Source organism: Colobus angolensis, unplaced genomic scaffold (genome assembly GCF_000951035.1).
Source record: "Colobus angolensis palliatus isolate OR3802 unplaced genomic scaffold, Cang.pa_1.0 Scaffold385, whole genome shotgun sequence".
Taxonomy (NCBI): Eukaryota; Metazoa; Chordata; class Mammalia; order Primates; family Cercopithecidae; genus Colobus; species Colobus angolensis.
The window spans coordinates 1120030-1144279 of NW_012117210.1; the positions used below are offsets into that span (position 1 = coordinate 1120030).

The 24250-nt window shown below is 40.3% G+C and overlaps 1 protein-coding gene across 1 annotated transcript in view; it reads right to left on the reverse strand.

The window, feature by feature from the left end:
- The window catches only part of CENPI (centromere protein I), a 75541-nt gene that overhangs the window by 45517 nt on the left and 5774 nt on the right, over window positions 1-24250 (reverse strand). Inside the window, exons 5-10 of the mRNA XM_011954551.1 lie at window positions 18310-18428; window positions 17903-18010; window positions 6821-6869; window positions 6486-6532; window positions 601-690; window positions 169-297 (exon numbers count right to left, since the gene is read on the reverse strand). Coding sequence (XP_011809941.1) covers window positions 169-297; window positions 601-690; window positions 6486-6532; window positions 6821-6869; window positions 17903-18010; window positions 18310-18428 — 542 coding nt within the window. The remainder of the gene's footprint in view (window positions 1-168; window positions 298-600; window positions 691-6485; window positions 6533-6820; window positions 6870-17902; window positions 18011-18309; window positions 18429-24250) is intronic.

A 24250-nucleotide genomic window follows, 5' to 3' on the forward strand; every position in this document is an offset into this window, starting at 1 on the left:
AGCAGTCGTTAACGTGTTTCAATTAAAGGAATCTGAATATGGCTGACACAGAATCCTGGGTAACTGACATGTACTTAAATATCTATAATCTCCTCTAAGATCTGAATGGTTATTACTTGGATTTAATAAAAGAAAGCCATGTAAGTTGTTTCAGCTTTAGTTACTTACTCTTTTTAGAGGACGAACATTAGCTTGACCTAACATCAACTTCAGAGGTTCTGGAGAAGGTCCCCGGTTTCTTTGCTTCACGGCAAGCAGAGCCATCTTCCACAGGTTCTCTGAATTCTTAAAATATATCTATAAATTTGGATATAAAGTACAAGAGAGTAGGTACCCATAAATTGGAGCAACATAAAGTCTAAAACTCCTCATTATTGAAAATATATTATGAAATCCTTTACACCCATACAAATGCACTTAAAGTATTTTTTTTTTTCCTGATTAGTAATCTATTAAATACACCAAATGGGATCAACACAAAGTGCCAATCCCTAAAAAAACTTTCCCCAAACAGTATTTTAGTTGAAATCGGTAAGTTTAACTTTACCAAAAATAACATATTTCAATCTCAATATGATTTCTCTCTCCTTAATCCCTTACCTTCTTCCTTACAGGCAAAGATACAGAAATCAGAGCAGGAGCAAAGAACTTATACAGCGACAACAAAGCCTGGAGATGAGGCTGCATTCCCTGAAATAAAATAAGTTTTCCATTTTCAATTCTGTGGCTATTAAGAAACTGAGGAAATGCTATCAAAAATCAAGGAATGAGTAACCAGACATTTAAGTCAACCACCATAAAACAACCGTCTCCAAACTGTGATCTTCTGTCTTACGACCTTTTCCAACTTTACTTCTTCCTTGTATTTTCTCTCTTCTCTTCCTATACCTTAGGCTGACCAGTCATGTTTACTAGCATAGCATAGCTTATTCTCACTGGTAGCATACTCAGGACTCAAAGTTTACTCATCTTTGATTTAGACCTCAAGGAGATAGGACCAAAAGAGAAGCTAATACCTGATTATTATAATTATTGGAAAATTATCTAGGAAATTACAATTGGTATGCCATAATCAAGCAGCTTTAATATAACTGAAACAAGTTTTAACAAAAGCACTAATTTCACAATGAAAGAAGTGATTACTGCTAGATACCTGTTTTATAAATTTAGCTATCCAGAGAAAGCATACCACTAAAATGAATTCTAAGGAAGTAACCAAATTGTTTTATTATGCTAAAATGTTATTGAATCGAGTACTGTACAAAGTAAGGCAGCAAGTGAGGCTTAGAAATACAATATTTCCATTTTATAACAGCTTCTTGAAATTAAATGTGTTAAAAAACCAAAATGATCCAGTTTATCTATGTTGAAAATATCTCCTAACCTCTATACACCCATTAGTAATGAGTATCAGAGTGTTTGTTTTGAGCTAGAATGCTTTTTAGAGAATACTTAGTTGCGCTGAGGCCTTTAGAACTTATAGTCTAGTTAATTAAAACTATCTTTTTTGTTAAAAAGTTAATACTAAAAGAGGGAAGGGGGAGATTTCCAGTTAAAAATGGCATATTGAACATATGATTAACTCTGGGTTCTCCCAAAACCCCATTTAAAAGACAGTGAAAGAATGAAAAAGGTGGCTGGGCGCAGTAGCTCATGCCTGTAATCCCAGCACTTTGGAAGGCCGAAGTGGGTGTATCACTTAAGGTCAGAAGTTTGAGACCTGTCTGGCCAACATGGTGAAACCCCATCTCTACTAAAAATACAAAAATTAGGCAGGGTGTGATGGTGCACACCTGTAGTCCCAGCTAGTCGGGAAGCTGAGGCAGGAGAATGGCTTGAACCTGGGAGGCAGAGGTAGCAGTGAGCTGAGATAGCATCACTGCACTCCAGCCTAGTGACGGAGTGAGACTCTATCTCCAAATAAATAAATAAATAAATAAAATAAGAATGCAAAAGGATAAAGCAAACCACAAGTTCAAAGAGAATAAGAGAGGAGACAACAGCATATGAGAAATCTAAATAAGATTTTGGAACCTAGAATGAAGATGGTCAAACAGAAACCAAGTTAGCAGAATAGATAAAATGAAATCTAAGGTATAGACAGAAAAAGCCTCAAAAAAATCAGATTCTTGCTTAACAACTCCCAGAAAGGATCAAGAGTTGAGGGACCAGATATCTCTAAAAAGTGGGGATGCAAGAGGGACAGAAAACAGGAGTATTGTATGAAAGGCTATGTAAGAAGCAGTTAGAATCCCAAATTCCTTCATTATACTGGCAAAACATTAGGGCTTTACTCTCTGAAAATGAAGCTGGACTTGGATACCAGGCACAGCCAAGGGAGGATACCAAGACCATTTCTACTGCTTTCTAGTGCTCAGGTCTCAGAGTACCAGTAGCCAGGTTTACACCCTGTGATGATGTATTACCCCATTCTAACACTGCTATAAAGAACTGCCCGAGACTGGGTCATTTATAAAGGAAAGAGATTTAACTGACTCACAGTTCCACATGGCTAGGGTGGCCTCAGGAAACTTAAAATCATGGCGGAAGGAGAAGCAAACACATCCTTCTTCACATGATGGCAGGAAGGAAAAGAATTAGAGCTGGGCAAAGGGGGAAGCCCCTCATAAAACCATCAGATCTTGTGAGAACTCACTATCACAAGAAGAGCATGGGGGAAACCGCCCCCATGATTCAATTACCTCCCATCGGGTCCCTCCCATGACATGTGGGGACTATGGGAATTATAATTCAAGATGAGATTTGGGTGGGGACACAGCCAAACCATATTGGATGGTTAATTTTAAGTGTTGATTTGGCTGGTCCACAGGCTGCCCAGATATTTGGAGAAACATTATTTTAGGTGTTTCTGTGAGGGTTTTTCGGATATGATTAACATTTAAATCAGTAGACTTTGAGTAAAGCAAATTGACTGCCCTCTGCAATGTGGATAGGTGTCATCCAATCAGTTGATGGCCTGAATAGAAGAGGTCCTAAAAGAAGAAGAAAATGTCCAACAGACTGCCTTCAGACTTTATGTGCAACAGCAGTTCTTCCTGGTTCTATAGTAGACTGCCACTTAACTCAAACTGGAACATCAGCTCTCCTGGGTCTCCAGCCTGTGGGCCCATCCTGTAGATTTTGGAGTTACCAGCCACCATAATCAAATGAGCCAATTCCCTATAATATTATAAATACACACACACACACACACACTTGATTCTCTATGTACAACTGTGCAACCCCATAAGACAGGAAACAGGAGAATTCTGCTTTGAGAATATTAACATAGTCATCTGGGAGGATCCTCAACAAAACGTCAAGATCCTACAATGAACAAGTCCTGCTCATACACACAAGTTTCCAATCATCATGTTACTGTTTTACTTTTAAATATGAACAATTAAGCTTTATCAAGCATTGGTGAGCAATGGCTCACACCTGTAATCCCAGCACTTTGGGAGGCCAAGGCGGGAGAATTGCTTGAGCCCAAGAGTTTGAGACCAGCATGGGTGACACAGAGAGACCCTGTCTCTACAAAAAATTTAAAAATCAGCCAGGTCTGGTGGTGCATGCCTGTAGTCCCAGGTACTCTAAAGGCTGAGGAGGGAGGATCACTTGAGCCCAGGAATTCACGGTGTCAGTGAGCCATGATCATGCCACTGCACTTCAGCATGGGTGCAAAGTGAGACCCCCGTCTCTAAAAAAAAATTAAAATAAAATTTAAATTTAAAAAGTACCATGAAAGACCAAACAATCTAAAAACAGAAACTACGAGGAAACAGAGACAAAGCTTGAAACAGAAAAAAATCACAGCCCAAAGTGTATACACACAGGCTCATGCCTGGTAGAGGGAGAACCAACCCTTATGATGAGACCTAATTCCCCTTTCTTGTTCTAAAGATTGCTCTGGACAGGGCCTAGTGTATGTAGGAAAATGCCCCACTTCCTACCATTCATGCCTGCCACCAGAAAGACAATTTTTGTGGTTTTGTTTCCTTCACAGATGGGAGTTATGGGGCATGGATGGGGACAGATGGGATATATGCCTTGGCAGGTATCAGAAATTCACACATCCAATGTATTTCCTCACACATGTTGACTATGCCTGTTACTATCATGCATGTTAGGTTACATATGAACATGGCTATGCCTTCTTGGTTTGATACTGTTGGACTTACCCAAATTCATCAAAATTCAGCTAACCAAAACAATGTTATGTATGCATCTTTATAAATGGGTACTTACTGATAATGGAATAATTTAGTGATGTACTGTATAGAGTGGTAGTAATGAAACCATACATTTAGTGTCTCCGTTATAAAGTTTTAGACAATCATCTCATAAATCATTTTTTAACTTGAACATACACTGTGTTTCAGCTCATACAAATCAGCAAGGCCTTTTTTTTTGGAGATAGAGTCTCGCCCCGTTGCCCAGGCTGGCATGATCTCAGCTCACTGCAACCTCCACCTCCCGGGTTCAAACAATTCTCCTGCCTCAGCCTCCCAAGTAGCTGGGATTACAGGTGCCCACCATCACACCCAGCTATTTTTTTGTATTTTTAGTAGAGACGGGGTTTCACCATGTTGGCCAAGATGGTCTCGAACTCTTGACCTTGTGATCTGCCCACCTAGCCTCCCAAAGTGCTGGGATTACAGGTGTGAGCCACCGCACCTGGGTACTAAGATCTTTTATTATGGTAAGAATTGTCTTATTCCATTGAAACGTTTTGCTGTAACATGGGAAAAGGTACATCTTTTTCATAATTTCTATTAATGTAAAATAAAATTCAAAATGGACAAAAATATTACCAATGATATCTTCAGAGAACTAAGAAAAAATAATTGTACCCATGGAACTAAAACAGAAGGCTATAAAAAAATAATCATTGAACTGCACTAAGAGGAGACCTCACATTGGAGAAGCACAAATGTGTTCTGTGTTTGTGTCTTTCATTCAATAAATGCCTATAGGTAGGCCATGAAGGCTCCAGTTAGGCATGGCCACTATTACTTCCTATTGTTTCATATCCAAAGCTTCACGGACTTCTGTTACCTGGCAGGTAAAATGGAAATAACAATGCAACAGAGCTGTAAGGACCAGAGATAACAATCAGAGAATATACTGAAGTTTAAGCATCCAGAAGATAATGTCTTAAAATGCTTTCCTAGGCCAGACTCAGTGGCTCACACCTGTAATCCCAGCACTTTGGAAGGCCAAGGCAGGTGGATAACCTGAGATCAGGAGTTTGAGACCAGCCTGGCCAACATAATGAGACCACCGTCTCTACTAAAAATACACAAATTAGCCTGGCGTGGTGGTGTGCGCCTGTAGTCTCAGCTACTTAGGAGGCTGAGGCAGGAGAACTGCTTGAACCCAGGAGGCAGAGGTTGCAGCGAGCTGAGATCGCACCACTGCACTCCAGCCTGGGCAACAGAGCGAGACTCCATCTCAAAAAAAAAAAAAAGCTTTCCTAGATCACATCCATACAAAATATAAATTCATTTATGACCACTCCCTAACACTTACTGTTACAGCCATACCAACCCAGCTCCCTAAACAATGTTTGCTGTTTGACATCTCCATGTCTTTGCTCTCGCTGTTCCCTCTGGGAGGAATGCCCTTCTCTCCCTTCTTTGCCTACTTAAATCCTATTCATCCCTTAAAAATTATCTCAAGCAGGGCGGGTGCAGTGGTTCATGCCTGTAATCCCTGCACTTTGGGAGGCTGAGGCAGGTGGATCACCTGAGGTCAAGAGTTCAAGACCAGCCTGGCCAACATGATGAAACCCTGTCTACTAAAAATACAAAAAATTAGCTGGGCATGGTGGCGGGCACCTGTAATCCCAGCTACTCAGGAGGCTTAGGCAGGAGAATTGCTTGAACCCAGGAGGTGGAGGTTGCAGTGAGCTTACGCCCCACTGCAATCCAGCCTGGGCAACAAGAGTGAAACTCCATCTATAAAATAAAAATAAAATAAAATAATTATCTCAAGCATCACCACTCCTCCTTGACCCCAAGTCTGATTCCGATTTTTCATTTTGTTGACTGAGTTCCCCAGAAAATAAGTTCCTTAAAGATAATGAGTTATAGGCCAGGTGCGGTGGCTTACGCCTGTAATCCCAGCACCTTGGGAGGCTGAGGCGGGTGGATCACTGAGGCCAGGAGTTCCAGACCAGCCTGGCCAACATGCGGAAACCCTGTCTCTACCAAAAAATACAAAAGTTAGCTGGGTGTGGTGACGCGTGCCTATAATCCCAGCTACTCAGGAGGGTGAGGCAGGAGAATCGCTTGAACCTGGGAGGCGGAGGTTGCAACGAGCCGAGATCGTGACACTGCACTCTAGTCTGGGCAACAGAGTGAGACCCTGTCTCAAAAAAAAAAAAAAAAAAAGATCGAGTTATTTGATTTCGTATTCCCAATGCCTGGCTCAGTACCTGGTACATAGTACATTGGCAGGTCTTAGGTCTTTTCGGTACTCACCATTTTGGCCTGAAGATCAAGCAGTTTTCTCACACGAAATGGTTTGACTAGAAAACATAAAGGAAAGAGGTACCATGCATTTGGATTCAGAATAAAAAGAAATTGGTTATATTTAACCACCATGCAGTTCATACAGTTTCTTCTTATAACATATCAAGAAAATAAATACCCTGTTCGGTTAAGCCATTGAGCAGATGCTCTTAAAGTACTAAAAAGCAATTTCCACAAAATGACTTCTGTCATATAACTAATGCTAATAGTTACTTTAACTTTATAAAGGCCAATACAAATGCTAATTCCACAAAGTGCAATACAACTGTAATGAAAATACTCACCATTCTCTTTTTTGGTAAGTAAATATAACAAATGGCAAACATAAGGGCACTGTTAAAACATAAAAAAAAAATTAAGAGAAATGATAATATGTCTTGAACAGAGGGGCAACACATTTTCCTCAAATGTCAATCTTACACTGATTAAGTAAAAAACCTTCAGGACTTCACTGAACAATAGTTTTACAAAGAGTCTCTTTTTTCTACTATATAGTGATAAAAAAACAATAGTTTTAATCAGCATCTCATTAGGCATTTTTTAGTTATTTTTGGAATGTAAAGATATTGCAGATAATTTAAAAAACAGAATTACCTATCATCCTTCTACCTAACAAAAATTCATGCATTCCTTTCAATATTTGTATGAATTTATACAAATATTGAAAGGAATGCATGAATTGTTGTTATTCCTTTCAATATGTTTATGTATGTATGTATTGTTAGTTGGTGGAGACAAGGTCTCACTATGTTGCCCAGGCTGGTCTCTAACTCCTGGCCTCAAGTGATCCTCCTGACTCAGCCTCCTAAAGTACTAGGATTACAGGCATGAGCCACTGTACCTGGCCCATACTTATTAAGACATAAACTTGAAACTTTTATCCTGATTTCCTATTTAAAACCATTTTCCCATGTTGTTTATTCTTCAAAATTATCATTTTCAATGATGCTTCGTACTCCAGTCAGTATATATACAAGAATTTAGTTAACAGCTTAGTCTTCAGTTTGGCAAATAGCATGCACTCTAATTAAATTATTGAATGACTGATTCCCTTCTACCATTTCATTTTCAGTGTCCATCTGTTGAGGTCTTACTCTAGATTAGGGGTCAGGAAACTATGGTCTACCTGTTTTTGTAAATAAAGTTTTACTGGGACACAGCGACATTCATTAATTTATTATTGTCCACAGTTGCTTGTACACCACACCAGCAGACTTGAATAGTTGCGACAGAGACAATATGGCCTTCATGCTCAGAATATGTATTACCCATCCCTTTAAGAAAAAGTTTGCCAACACCTTCTCTAAATAACAGGAAAGTAAAAAAATAAAGTATTTAATAGTACTAGAGAAAGCAACAAGAGCAAAGACTTTCTTTAAACAAAAATTTGTTATTTGTGTAGTCATGACTCTAAACTTTAAAGTCTAAACTACAGCATATTCCATATTGCCTCTTCTGTACTTAGAAATGGTTTGAGAAAGAATCTAAACATATTTTTAATAAGCATGAATTTAGATATGGATTTTTTTTTTTTTTTTTTTTTTTTTTGAGACAGAGTTTCACTCTTGTTGCCCAGGTTGGAGCACAATGGCATGATCTCGGCTCAATGCAACCTCCGCCTCCCGGGTTCAAGCGATTCTCCTACCTCAGCCTCCCGAGTAGCTGGGATTACAGGCATGCACCACCACGCCCGGCTAAGTTGGTATTTTTAGTAGAGACAGGGTTTTTCCATGTTGTTCAGGATGGTTTCGAACTCCCGACCTCAGGTGATCTGCCCGCCTTGGCCTCCCAAAGTGCTGGGATTACAGGTGTGAGCTACCACGCCTGGCTGGACCCTTTTTTTAAAAGAAAAACTACATGTTATGACCATGTCTGCCATATGCTACCCAGAGAATAGCAATTTTCAGTATAAAAAATGTGTTACCTCATACGCTTAAGGATATGAACTATTAGCAACACTATCATGTTGAATATGAAATGAGTGTTACACAATCACTTGCCCTAGACTCCAGCATTATAGGAAATCTGACATTCTCTTTTAATCACATGTAGAAAGGAAAAACTCATATATATTAATTATTTTAAAATTGCCTTTCTGGCAAATATTTAGGTTGGTGCAAAAGTAATTGTAGTTTTTGCTATTTCAATGGCAAGTACTTTAATAAGTACTTGGGTTATAAAAGCCTCAGTCCCTGCCTGGAAGAACTCAGTCCATTGAGCTATTAGAGGAAAGGAGAAAGCATATCTTCTTATTTCCTATTCTTTACAAAGTATGTTTAAACACAGAATTCATTTGTATTGCAATTTGGTCAGTTTATGAACAGAAACAATATGAGGTTAAGAGAGATGTCAAAGGCTAAGAGAGAGACAATGATGTACCACTTGTCATTCAACCACACCTGTGCACCACAAGACATGCAGCAGGGATAAGCATCCTGCATCCTTACCTTCTATCGACACTTCCAAGGTTACCACTCTTTCACCCTTGTATAGAAAAAGACCTCCTCTGAGACTTAGTTCACCCAACTTTACTACCTCTACCTTACCTATACCTTGTCAGCTCACTACTAACCTAGTACCTTCCCCAAAATTCCACGAGGATTTGGGCATCTCACTCAGTTTTCAGCTCTAACTCTAAACCCAATATCATGCCAGACGACTTTAATGTCCCTATCAACAAATCACTGTGGTCTTAGAGTTTACTGACCTCAATTCCAATGACCTGATAACCATCTATAGAAATATTGTGTATTAGATACGCCGAATGACCCTGACTGCTTTCCTGCCAACTTAGCAATGTTTTTGACATCATATCCAGCTGTTGAAGCACGTTTCAGAGCTGGCATGAAAGCAAGAATCTGCAGTTCCCAAAAACAAAGTGAAAGTAGAAACACTAAATATTGAACAAGCTTTCTCACCAATATTTCTTGCCAAACCTTAAAAACTTTGAACTTATGACTTTAATAGCCTCAAAGGGAAGCAGGGGTAGGGTAGGCAGAGGATAAAGCTTAGGACCCACCCAATGTGTAGATTATGCAGAGGATCTATTATAATAAAAAACTGGAACCCCCAAGAGCTACACACTAAGTGTATGGTTGTGAAATTAAAACCCCACTGTGTTGAACAGGACAGCAAGTAAACTTTCTTGTCTTGACCTTGGAAATGGGTGAAAGGAAAATAAAACCTTTCCCAAGAATTTGTAACCACAAGCCAGCTCAAAAAATGTCTGCAGTTTGGCCACGCGTGGTGGCTCACGCCTGTAATCTCAACACTTTGGGAGACCAAGGCAGGCAGATTACCTGAGGTCAAGAGTTCGAGACCAGCCTGACCAACATTGATAAACCCCGTCTCTACTAAAAATACAAAATTAGCCGGGCATGGGGGTGCATGCCTGTAATCCTAGCTACTCGGGAGGCTGAGGTAGGAGAATCGCTTAAACCTGGGAGGCAGAGGTTGCGGTGAGCCAAGATCACGCCATTGCACTCCAGCCTGGGCAACAAGAGCAAAACTCTGTCTCAAAAAAAAATTATATATATATCTGCAGTTTGAATTTACACAAATGGGATGGCCTGGAAAACCTAAAGAGAATAACTTAAAGTGGCTCTAGCTTAGTTGTAACTCCCAGGTAAATCATATATCTTGTATCCAGGGACTTGTATCTAGAATACAGAAAGAACTCTTATAACCCTATAGGATAATGAACAACCCAATTTAAAAGTGGGCAAAGGATCCTAACAGACATTTCTCCAGGGAGGGTATACAAATGGCCAATAAGCACATGAAAAGATGCTCAATATCATTAGTTATCAGGGAAATGCAAATCAAAACCACAATGAAAGACTACTTTACACCTATTAGCACAGCTATAATCAAGTCAGATAAAATAGCCAGTATTGGTGAGGATGTGATGAAATTTGAACCCTGTTATAGATTGCTGGAGGGAATGAAAAATGGTACAGCCACTGTGGAAAAGAGTTTGGCGATTCCTCAAAAAGCTAAACATAGAATTGCCATATGATACAGTAATTTTTTTCCTAGGTATATACTCAAAGGAACTGAAAAAGCAGGAACCTGAACAGATATTTATATACCAATATTCAACACAGCATCATTCACAATAGCCAAAAGGTGGGAACAACTCAAATGTCCAACAACAGATGAATGGATAAACAAAATGAGATATAGTCATCCCTTGTTATCAGCAGGGGATTGGTTCCAGGACTTCCCCTCTCCGCCATCATATCAAACTCTACAGATTCTCAAGTTCGTTATATAAAATTGTGTAGTACTTGCATATAACCTATGCACATCCTCCTGTATACTTTAATCAGGGGGTGCCCAGTCTTTTGTTTTCCGGGCCACACTGAAAGAAGAACTGTCTTGAGCCACACATAAAATACACTAACACTAACGATAGCTGATGAGCTTAAAAAAAATCCCCCCAAAAATCTCATAATGTTTTAAGAAAGCTTACGAATTTGCGTTGGGCCTCATTCAGAGCAATCCTGGGTTGTGGGTTGGACAAGCTTGCTTTAAATCATCTCTGGATTAGTTATAATACTTAATATAATGTAAATGCTATGTAAATAGTTATTACACAATTACACTAAAAATACTATTACACTAAAAAATATTATTTTTTATTTGTATTATTTTTTATTGTTATCTGTATCTTTTAATATTTTCAATCAATAATTGGATGAATCTATGGATGCAGAACCCTCAGACACAGAGGGCTGACTGCATATATATGAAGTAGAATATTATTAACCCATAAAAAGGAATGAAGTTCTGATACATGGTACAAATGGATGAACCTTGAAGACATTATGATAAGTGAAAGAAGTCAGACACAAAAGGATAAATACTGTATGATTCTACTTATATGAGGTGCCTAGAATAGGCAAATACTTAGAGACAGATAGTAGATTAGAGGCTACTAGGAGCAGGGGAAAGAGGGAATAGGGAGTTACTGTGTAATGGTTAGAAAATTTCAGTTTAGGGTAATGAAAAAGTTTTGGAAACAGATAGTGGTGATGCTTGTACGACACTGTGAATGTAATACATGTCACTGATATATACAACAAAAAAGTTTTAAAATGGTGAAGGTCAGGCACAGTGCCTCACATCTATAATCCCAGCACTTTGGGAGGCCGAGGCAGGAGGATTGCTTAAGGCCAGAAGTTCAAGGCCAGCCTGGGCAACACAGTGAGACTCTGTCTCTAGAAAAACTTTAAAAATTAGTTGGGCATGGTAGTGCACGCCTGTGGTCCCAGCTACTTTGAATGATGAAGTGGATGACTCATTGTATGGTATGCGAAATAAATCTCAATAAAGCTGTGTTTGTCTTTGTTTTTTTTTGTTGTTGTTGTTGTTTTTTGAGACAGAGTCTCGCTCGTCACCCAGGCTGATCAATCGAGGTTGCAGAGAGCCATGATAGTGCCACTGCACTCCAGCCTGCACAAGAGTGAGACCCCATCCCAAATTAAAAAAAAAAAAAATAGAAATAATGAAAAAAAAATAAATGGCCAGGCTCAGTGGCTCAAGCCTGTAATACTAACACCTTGGGAGGCCAAGGAGGGCAGATCACCTGAGGTCAGGGATTTGAGACCAGCCTGGCCGACATGGTGAAACCCCGTCTCTACTAAAAATACAAAAATTAGCCAGGCGTGGTGGCGCATGCCTATAATCCCAGCTACTCGGGAGGCTGAGGCAGGAGAATCACTTGAACCTGGGAGGCCGAGGTTGCAGTGAGCTGAGATCACACCATTGCACTCCAGCCTGGGCAACAAGAGTGAAACTCTGTCTCAAAAAATAAATTAAAAAAAAAAAAATTTAAGTACTAATACACCAGGCACGGGGTGGCTCATGCCTGTAACCCCAGCACTTTGGGAGGCCAAGGCAGGCAAATCACCTGAGGTCGGGAGTTCAAGACCAGCCTGACCAACATGGAGAAACCTCATCTCTACTAAAAATACCAAAAATTAGCCAGGCGTGGTGGCACATGTCTGTAATCCCAGCTACTCAGGAGGCTGAGGCAGGAGAATAGCTTGAACCTGGAAGATGGAGGTTGCACTGAGCCAAGATGGCGCCACTGCCCTCCAGCCTGGGCAACAAGAGTGAAACTCCATCTCGGGAGGGGGAAAAAAAAAGTACTAATACATGCTATAACACAGATGAAACTTGAAAACATTTTGCTAAGAGGCAAGTCATAAAAGACCACATTATTACATTAGTTCATTTATATAAAATGTCCAAAATAGGCAAACTTATAAAGACAGAAAATTAGATTAGGGATTGCTTAGAGCTAGGGGGTTAATAGAGAGATGGGAGTGATAGCAAAGGGTATGGGGTTTCTTTTTTTTCTTTTTGAAATGATGAAAATGTTCTAAAATTGACTATGCTGAAATGGTTGTACATACCTGTGACTATACTTCAAATCAGTAAATTGAATACTTTAAATGGGTGAATTGTGGAGTATGTGAATTAAATCTCAATAAAGCTGTGTTTGTCTTTTTTTTTTTTTTTTTTTGAGACAGAGTCTCGCTCGTCACCCAGGCTGGAGGGTGCAGTGGTGCAATCTCGGCTCACTGCAATCTCTGCCTCCCCGGTTCACACCATTCTCCTGCCTCAGCCTCCCAAGTAGCTGGGATTAGAGGTGCCTGCCACCACGCCTGGCTAATTTTTGTATTTTTCGTAGAGACGGGGTTTCGCCATGTTGGCCAGGCTGTTCTCAAACTCCTGACCTCAGGTGATCCGCCCCCCTCAGCCTCCCAAAGTGCTGGGATTACAGGTGTGAGCCACCACGCCTGGCCTAAAGCTGCTTTTTAAAAGTAGCTAGAGAGAAAAGAAAAAAAGGATTACAATTAGACTGATTCAATAACATGATGGAAGCAAGGAGCCAGTAGAATAATATTGTCAGTATCCCGAAAAAATGTAACTGTCATTCTAGTCTACATACACCAATACCAGTTTTCAAGAACAAGGGCAAAGTAGAGACATTTTCAGACAAAGAGTTTGCCATCAAAAGATTTTCAATGAAAGAATAAAAAATACACTTTTAGCCAAAGGAAAATAATCTCATCTTGAAGGTGTAAGATGCAAAAACAAATGATGAGCAAAGATACTGGGAGATATGTGGGCAAATCTAAACAATTATCAACTGTAAAAATAATATTGGTCAGGCGCAGTGGCTCACGCCTGTAATCCCAACACTCTGGGAGGCCGAGGCAGGCGGATCACCTTGGAGTTTGAGACCAGCCTGACCAACATGGAGAAACCCTGTCTCTACTAAAAATACAAAAAATTGCACCATTGCACTCCAGCCTGGGCAACAGGCTATCTCAAAAGGAAAAAAAAAAAACACCTATTCTGTGTGTGTGTGTAAAGGGATGGAGAAAAACAAGGTAAAACTAAAACCAGACAACAACAGCATATAAGCCAGGAGCAGTATGATGAGAGCTAAAGCATTCTTCAGCACCATATGACAGGAAGAGAAAATAAAGAACAAGAAAAAGAGAGTTAAAGCATCCTAAGGTTTTTGTATGCTATAAGATAAAGGTACAGATGCCAGTCACCTTTAGACTTAAAGTATGCATGTTAAGTAGGTACAAAAACACTTAGATGACTTCCAAACAAGAATAGGAAAAAAACTAGGGTCAAAAAAAAAAAAGCTCATTTAGAATATCTCAAAATAAGATATCTGAATTTACTTCTACTATAATCACTACACCAAGGTAAATAAACTAATTCTCAGCCGGGCACGGCAACAGAGTGAGACTCCGCCTCAAAAAAAAAAAATTAGAGGACCCCTTGGCTGGTGTGGTAGCTCACACCTGTAATCCCAGCACTTTGAGAGCCCGAGGCCAGTGGATCACCTGAGGTCAGGAGTTAAAGAGCAGCTTGGCCAACATGGTGAAACCCCATCTTTACTAAAAATACAAACAAATTAGCCAGGCATGCTGACAGGTGCCTGTAATCCCAGCTACTTGGGAGGCTGAGGCAGGAGAATCTCTTGAACCCAGGAGGTGGAGGTTGCTATGAGCTGAGATCACACCATTGCACTCTAGCCTGGGCCACAAGAGCAAAATTCTGTACCAAAAAAAAAAAAAAAAAATTAGAGGACCCCAAAATTGCTTTTTGTTTTTCTGGGTAATGTCTGTCAACACTCACCAGGTTAGAAATAATACTGAGAATATTTTTTTTGAGACAGGTTCTTGCTCTGTCACCCATGCTGGAATACAATGGCACCATCACAGCTCACTGCTGCCTCCAACTCCCAGGCTCAAACGATCATATGATTTCCGTGCCCCCCCCAACCCCCCAGCCTCCCAAGTAGTTGGGACTACAAGTGCATGCCACCACACCCAGCTTTTTTTTTTTCCCCAGTAAAGACGAGGTCTCACTAGGCTGAAATGCAATGGCATGATCTCAACTCACTGCAACCTCTGCCTCCTGGACTCAAGCGATCCTCCTGCTTCAGCCTCCTAAGTAGCTGGGACTATAGGCACATACCACCACACCTAGCTAATTTTTGTACATTTTGTAGAGATGGGGTTTCACCATGTTGTCCAAGTTGGTCTCGAACTCCTGAGCTCAAGTGATCTGCCCACCTCAGCCTCCTCAAAGTGCTGGAATTACAGGCATGAGCCACCACGCCCAGCCCATTTCTACATATCTTTTTAATGTCTCTGGCTTAAGAGAATACAGTTGGAATCTGTGCTTCTATATTAATTCTGTTATGTTTTGATTGAATTGCATGAAGAAAATCCAGCCTCACACAGATATATAGTTGGAAAAGGTAGGAATAGTTTAAAAGGCTTTTCAGAAAATTATGGATATTAGTCTTTGCTAGTACACCAAAACTTGACAAGTGGTAGTTTCTTAAGGGGTAGCTGTAATGTGGAATCTGAAACACTCTCAATAAAAGCTCTGTACTCTGTTCCATTAAAATTCATTGATGTATCTTGTATTTTAAAGGGTTCTTTTACCCTTTATGAATTTAGAACATCATACTTGTTCATCAGGAAAATATTGGCTCACTGAGTTATACTGAGCTTCCAAATGCTGACACATTTCATTATATGGTAACTAAAAATCACAACATTAATACCATCACCAATTATTAGAAAAGTCTTTCAGGTATCTTAAAGCTGTCAGGTTCATAGTGGCAGATACAAATTTTCTAAACTTTAATTTTTCACTTGAATGCTCAAATGTTATCACTGGCAACAGATACGGCCAGTTGTTTTCTTTGAGTAACAGGCTTGTTTTGTTCATTTTCAAGAAAACATCTTCCAAGTACCCAAGTCTGTATAACTATGGTTTGTATGTCAGTCATTCTTTTTTTTGAGACAGAATCTCACTCTGTCGCCAGGCTGGAGTGCAGTGGCGTGATCTTGTCTCACTGCAACCTCTGCCTCCTGGGTTCAAGCAATTCTCCTGCCTCAGCCTCCCAAGTAGCTGGGACTACAGGTGTGCGTCAACATGCCCAGCTAATTTTCCTATTTTTAGTAGACACGGGGTTTCACCATGTTGGCCAGGATGGTCTCAATCTCTTGACCTTGTGATCCGCCTGCCTCGGTCTCCCAAAGTGCTGGGATTACAGGTGTGAACCACTGCGCCCGGCCATCAGTCATTCTTTCAAATAAAAAAGGAGCTAGTTTGGCTCACAACTCAATCACACAAATGCTTTTCCTCAGAATAACCATTGTACTTTAGTATACAGGAGGACTTTGTTTGTACTTGCCATTTCATCACACAGAATATTAAAGACATAGAGATTTAATAAAACTATTGAGTTAATTTTTATGCTTCACTTGACATTCTTAAGTGAAATTAGCATTTTTGTTTTTTTACCACAACGAAGAACATAATGAAGAATATGCTAGTACAGTTTGGTGCCACTGCCTTGATTCATGTTAAATGGCCAGTAGTTTTACCCACAATTGCTTTAGCACCATCAGCAAATGGCAAATAATACCTTGGTATTATTATGAAAATAATTTTGACCTCTTGGACTTCCTGAAAGGGTCTTAGGAAGCCCCAGGGGGTCCACAGACCATATTTGAGTATTTCTTGTCTAGGACATCATGTTATACCTAGATTATCATGTCAGCTTCCTAACTAGTATTCCTGCCTTCGGCCTCTCTCTTAATTCACATTGTTGGGCACTACTAGATATAGCTTCCTACAGAGCTGCTTTCAACATATTCCAGCCAAAATTTTCAGTGATTTACCCACTGAATAAAGTTCAAATTCCTTAGCATCACATTGGAAGACCTCTACAATCTGTCCTCACCCAACTTTTTCAGACTTACCACCTAACACCATCGCCAATTAAGTCAGGCTGGTCTATTTAAGGTCTCCTAAAACACAATTTACACACCTCACAACTTTGCTTGAAATATTCCCATCATATCAAATACCATTTTCTGTCACAAAATCCCAAATCCTATTCAACCTGTGAGGCCCAGCTCAACACCCACATACTTTATGGTGCTTTTAACTAATCATTTTGATTTACAGTGCTTTCTTCCTTCCTGGAAATATTATAGCAATTATTATCCTCAAACTATCATATGCTGTTTTTGATAATTTATGTGATTTCCTTAATTCTCCAACTAGATTTCAAGTTCCTGGAGTATAGAAACCCTATGCTAAACTTTGAATCTTCTACAGTGCCTAGAACAATGCAATGAACACACTGGAAACATCATTTTAAAAAATAAAATCAATAAATGAATTCCCCTCCCAAAGGCAAGAGAAATACAGTTAGACGAGTGATTCACACGGTCTGTGAACTACTGATGGTCCTTGAAAGTCTTCCAGGTGGACAGTAGATTGATTTCTTAAAGTTATTAATGTTTTTAAGGGAAATAATTATGCTATTTAATAAAAATCACTCCACTGGCACTCATGAAAAGTAATCCTCTCCTTCTCATTAATTCTGATGAGGCTTTTGCAGTGTTAATCAAGAAAATGTGGAATAAATGACTCAAAGGACCCTGTTGAAGTGGTTTAAAAGGGAAAAGATGGCAATGAGTGCTCTAGATCAGCAAACATGACTCCAATGTGAAATCAACTTTATCTGTAACATTTTTATTTCCTTAAAATAAGATATAAAGTAAATATGATAAAAACTTTCTATTTGTTAATCTGAGAGACAGGAGCAAAATAGAATGCTATTACTTGCCCTTTTCTGTATATTTGATACGTCTACGTTATCTTGGTACATTTCTGTATGTTTCACATATTTTTAAAATAAGGAAAAACACATTGTATAGCATGCTGAAGGATATGTGGTGCATCAATATACACTCATGTACTATTTGATTGATGCCTAATGCTGTCCAATTTTTACTTACCAGTGCATCATCTTGCAATGAAGCAAAAAAGAAGCCATAGAGCAAGTTAATTTGCTCCTTACGATCAATGAAGTCAAACATTGCAACCAGCCAACGATAAAAAAGCACCTATTGAAGAGACAAAATACTTATCTTTAAAGAAATATAACTGGTACAGAAGAGTTTAATTCCGCCCCCCGTCCCCCGTCGTCAGGGCTATTTTAGAGGCTTCAGGCACAAAGTAGAATAATAGATTTTATTTCTCAGTAAAAATTTCTGTTTGAACATAGCCCTTGCATCAAAATATATTGTTCCAAAACTACAGGCTTTGCACAAAAGGCCAATGCCATTACTTGATAAGTGGCTCTTCCTTGTCAGCCCTTAAGTGGTTCTGAAGGACTTATAATCAAAGTGTTTAAAAAGACTACCTTGGTGCTACCAGAACACTTGTCAACACAAAGCCAGGAGACTGCCTTAACCACAGAATCTTGTGATATTACTGTTGCTGGGATCATGCACTTCAATATCCGTGTGTTTACAGCATTTCCTGGAAAGGAGACAAGCTAAATTAAACTACATTTTAATGTCTCGATTGTTCTTTTACTATTATTCACTCTTGGATCTAAAAATCTCACATTAGGCTGGGCGTGATGGCTCATGCCTATAATCCCAGCACTTTGGGAGGTCATGGTGGGTCGATCACCTGAGGTTGGGAGTTCGAGACCAGCCTGACCAACATGGAGAAACCCCATCTCTACTAAAAATACAAAAATTAGCCAGGCTTGATGGAACATGCCTGGAAGCCCAGCTACTCGGGAGGCTAAGGCAGGAGAATCGCTTGAACCCAGGAGGCAGAGGTTGTGGTGAGCCGAGATCGCGCCATTGCACTCCAGCCTGGGCAACAAGACCAAAACTCCATTTCGAAAAAAAAGAAAAAAAAAAAACCTCACATTATATTGAAGGCAATAAAAACCAACAGTACGTAAAATTCAGTATCTCTTATCATTATTAATAAATTGTTCAAAACAAAAATGTACCTTTAACTACTGATGTAAACTATAAGGCAATGGTTAGGCACAGTGGCTCATGCCTATAATCCTAACACTTTGGGAGGCCGAGGCAGGCGGATCACTTGAGTCCAGGAGGTCAAGACTAGCCTGGGCAACATGACAAAACACCATATCTACTAAAAATACAAAAATTAGCCAGGGGTGGTGGGGCAAGCCTTTAGTCCCAGCAACTTGGTAGGCTGATGTGGGGGAAACACCCGAGCCCAGGGAGGTCGAGGCTGCAGTGAGCTGTGATCGTGTCACTGCACTCCAGCCTGGGTGACAAAGTGAGACCCTCTCTTAAAAAAAAACAAAAATAAAAAACTATAAGGCAAATTATTTGGCTCAAATATTTCTATTTAAAAAATAAAAATGAGTACAGGGTTTCTTCTTGGGGTGATGAAAATGTTCAAGAATTAGATAGTGGTGATGATTACACAACTCTGACTATGCTTTAAGAAAATGCTGAATTTGGAGCCGAACGTGGTGACACATGCCTATAATCTAAGCACTTTGGGAGGCTGAGGTGGATGGATTGCTTGAGCCCAGGAGTTTGAGATCAGCCTAGACAACATAGCAGGACCCCATCTCTATGTAAAAAAAAAAAAAATTAGCTGGGCATGGTGGCGCCTCCTGGGAGGCTGAGGCCGGAGGACTGCTTGAGCCTAGGAGTTTGAGATTAGCCTAGGCAATATAGTGAGACCCCAATCTCTACAAAAAATACAAAAATTAGCCAGATGTGGTAGCACATGCCTATAGTCCCAGCTACTTGGTAATCTGAGGTGGGAGGATCACTGGAGCCTGGAAGGTGGAGGTTGCAGTGAGCTGAGATCACACCACCAGACTCCAGCCTTGGTGACAGAGTAAGACTGTCTCCAAAAATAAAAATGCTGAATTTTTAAAACAGGGAATTTTGCCAGGAGTGGTAGCTCACACCTGTAATTCCAGCACTTTGGGAGGCCGAGGCAGGCAGATCACCTGGGATCAGGAGTTCAAGACCAGCCTGGCCAAGGTGATGAAACCCCATCTCTAATTAAAAAAATACAAAATTAGGCCGGGCGTGGTGACTCACACCTGTAATCCAGCCTGGGCGACAACAGTGAAACTCCATCTCAAAAAAAAAAAAAAAAAAATTATCCGAGTGTCATGGTAGATGCCGTAATCCCAGCCACTCAGGAGGCTGAGGCAGGAGAATTGCTTGAACCCGGGAGGCAGAGGTTGCAGTGAGCCGAGATCACGCCATTGCACTCCAGCCTGGGTGAAAGAGCGAAACTCCATCTCAAAAAATAAATAAATAAAATAAAGAAAATGAAGGTAATGAAGTAGACTAAGTGATCTTTTAAGATGCCTTCCAGCAATATTGTTTAAATTACTACGTATACTTAAGATAAACATTAAAAAATGGTTCTCATGTATTTGGTGACAAAAGTACGTATTTTGCATTTTATTTGTAATGATATATGGTAACTGGTCATTTTCAGCATATGCACACAGAAACTGTTTGTGTGTTTACACAAAAAAGCCCATTGTATAATCTTAACAGATTGGTCTTATGAAGAGAACAGTAAACAAAAAACTGCAACTAATTCCAACGAACAACCTAATTCAAAGTCTAAAAGGAAGGTCGGGCACAGTGGGTCACGCCTGTAATCCCAATGCTTTGGAAGGCCAAGGAGGGCCGATCACCTGAGGTTGGGAGTTCGAGACCAGCTTGACCAACATGGAGAAACCCCATCTCTACTAAAAATACAAAATTAGTCGGGCGTGGTGATGCATGCCTGTAATCCCAGCTACTCGGGAGGCTGAGGCAGGAGAATCACTTGAACCTGGGAGGTGGAGGTTGCAGTGAGCTGAGATCACGCCATTGCACTGCATCCTGGGCTACCAGAGTGAAACTCCATCTCAAAAATAAAAAAGTAAAAAATAAAAAAATAATGAATGTTATGAGGGCACGGTGGCTCACAATTGTAATCCCAGCACTTTGGAAGGCCAAAGCAGGCAGATCATCTGAGGTCAGGAATTCAAGACCAGCCTGGGCAACATGGTGAAACCTCATCTCTACTAAAAATACAAAAATTAGCTGGGCGTGGTGGTGGGCGCGGTGGTGGGCGCCTGTAATCTCAGCTACTCAGGAGGCTGAGGCAGGAGAATCGCTTGAAACTGGGAGGCAGAGGTTGCAGTGAGCCGAGATCACATCATTGCACTCCAGCCTGGGCAATAAAAGTGAAACTCCGTCTCAAAAAAAAAAAAGAAAACAAAAGGAAAAAACAATGAATTTTATGGTATGTGAGTTAAATCTCCAAAAAAGCTTTCAATCACAGGAAAATTTCAAAGATTTTTTTTTTAATGGCCTCATAGACTGATTTGTTTAAAGCTACTGATGGACACTTTGCATGAGGTGTTACATTTAAGAATGTATTTGTTCATGAGAGAATGTGAGCCAGAAATAAAAACATACATATAAAATTAAAATGTATATATTTGTATCATCCGCTCGCCCCAAAAAAGCAGGGAGAGTAGCAGAATAGAACAGATATTCTTTTTTTTTTTTTTTTTTGAGACAGGGTCTGACTCTGTCACCCAGGCTGGAGTGCAGTGGTGCAATCATAGCTCACAACAACCTCAAATTCCTGGGCTCAAGCAATCCTCCCACCTTAGCCTCCAGGGTAGCTGGGACTACAGGCACGTGCCACCATACCTGCTTACGTTTTTTATTTTTAGCAAAGACAAAGTCTCACTATGTTGCCCAGGCTGGTCTCGCACTCCTGGACTCAAGGGATCTGCCCACTTTGGCCTCCCAAAGTGCTGGGATTACAGGCATGAGCCACCGTGACTGGCCTAGAACAAGATATTCTTGGAACTGACTGGCAGTAATACCATTCTACACTAGTCCAATCTTTCCACTTGATCTCAGGCCTCTATGGTGTTCTCCCATCTGGTAATAGAAATGATGTCACAGAGATCACCTGAGGTCAGGAGTTTGAGACCAGCCTGGCCAATGTGCTGAAACCCCATCTCTACCAAAAATACAAAACTTAGCCAGGCATGGCGGGTGCCTGTAATCCCAGCTACACAGGAGGGTGAAGCAGGAGAATCACTTGAACCTGGGAGGCGGAGTTTGCAGTGAGCCAAGAATTAGAATATATCTCATCACTTTCTACACTATCATTCTGTGGAGAAGAAAGGAAGCAGTGATAGGTAATGAATCACAAAAATAAAAATCTCTGCTTTCCACTCTTGTGGTTTCTTTTCCTGTTTTCTTTCTCACTCCCATCCACTAACTCTTCAAAATTTAAAATAGTCTCACCAGTAACACATTACACGTGCAACAAATTTAAAGGGAGAATTCAATACTGATTCTATTTTTACTTCCAAGTGACTTAATTTTTAAAGAGTCTAAAGTTCCTTTGTACCTAATTATGATGACATTTCTAGCATACCTGCCTCTAAATATGCATTTAAACTTACCAAAAGAGCTGCATGTAAAGATCTAGTAGGGATGGGGGACATCACAGAAATAACTATAATAAAAGGGAGAAAAGGAATTAAGGAGGCCACATTTGACCTCAGCAAATTCCAGCTTAGCAGAAAAAAAAAAATGAAAAGTAACAATAGAAAGCCAGAGATTATTTTTTAAATTGCTATATAAGTTTCCCAAGTCTGAGGCATGCATTTTGAGACACCTCAAGTCCTGGCAGACATCAAGATAACCTAATCATTAATTTCTGAGATAAAAAAAGGAGGCTGGGTGCAGTGGCACGAACCTGTAGTTCCATCTAATTGGGAGTCTGAGATGGGAGGACTGCTTGAATCTAGAAGGTCGAGGCTGCAGTGAACCGTGATCATATCACTGCACTGCAGTCTGGACAACAGAGTGAGACTCTGTCACGAAAAGAAAATCTCTAAAACAGAAAACATCTGTATACTCCACATATGTTGTTTTTGTTTTGTTTTATTTTGTTTGAGATGGAGTCTCGCTCTGTCACCCAGGCTGGAGTGCAGTGGCATGATCTCTGCTCACTGCAAGCTCTGCCTCCTGGGTTCACGCCATTCTCCTGCCTCAGCCTCTCAAGTAGCTGGGACTACAGGCGCCCACCACCACGCCCGGCTAATTTTTTGTATTTTTAGTAGAGACGGGGTTTCACCATGTTAGCCAGGGTGGTCTCAATCTCCTGACCTCGTGATCCACCCACCTCAGCCTCCCAAAGTGTTGGGGTTACAGGCATGAACCACTGCACCCAGCCCCTACTCCATATATATTTTAAAGTGAGATGGGAGTGGGTGAATTGATCTTGACAGACATTGTTCAGTTAAACACAGATTCCTGGAAAGATATTAGAAGCAAACAATCTAAAACCATCTACAAGAAAAAAACCAATTTTATTAGGTCTCATTTAACTTTCTAGGGAAACACAGAGAACTAATCAGATAAAAATGGAGAAATAAAATACCTGACAGTCATATGCTGAATTCGGTTAGTAATGTGTTGTTACTTTAAAATAAATAGACACACCCCTGCAAATATGCTGCTGGATATAAACAAAGGAATCTAACATGCAACAGCCAGGAAATACTTAGTATATAAAGCATTTGGTTTGGAGAGCTGTCTTAATCTTTCTTTTTTTTTTTCCCAGAGACAGAGTCTTGCTCTGTGGCCCACACTAGAGTACAGTGGCACCATCATAGCTCATTGCAGCCTCAAACTCCTGGGCTCAAGTGATTCTCTTGCCTCAGACTCCCAAGTGGCTGGGACTATACGCACATGCTACTGCACCTAGCTGATTTTTTTTTAACATTTTGTAGACAAGGTTTCGCTTTGTTGCCCGGGCTGGTCTCAAATCTGGCTTCAAGCAATCATCCTGCCTTGGCCCCCCAAAGTGCTGAGATTACAGGCATGAGCCACTATACCCAGCCTTAACGTTTTTTTAAGTAGAAAAAAAAGCAGCAGTGTGGTACAGTATAAGCACTAGAATGGGAGTTTGGACATCTTATTTCCCCAGTTCTACCTCTGACATTAAGCAAGTCTCTTCAACTACTCTGAGCCTCTTTTTCCTCACCTTTAAATGAGAGTGTTTAGAGTCTAAAATACCTTCCAAGTCTGAATTTAAATGAGAAAAAGTTAAAAGGTTCAAGTAAATAAAATATTGACCAGGTATTATTTCTAAGAACCTCTTCCAACCATCCCAACCATCACCAATGAATTTAGAACAGGAAAAGATGCACTTGCACAAAAGAAAAAGCATCTTAGCTGGGCGCAGTAGCTCATGCCTGTAATCCCAGCACTTTGGGAGGCCGAGGCAGGTGGATCATCTGAGGTCAG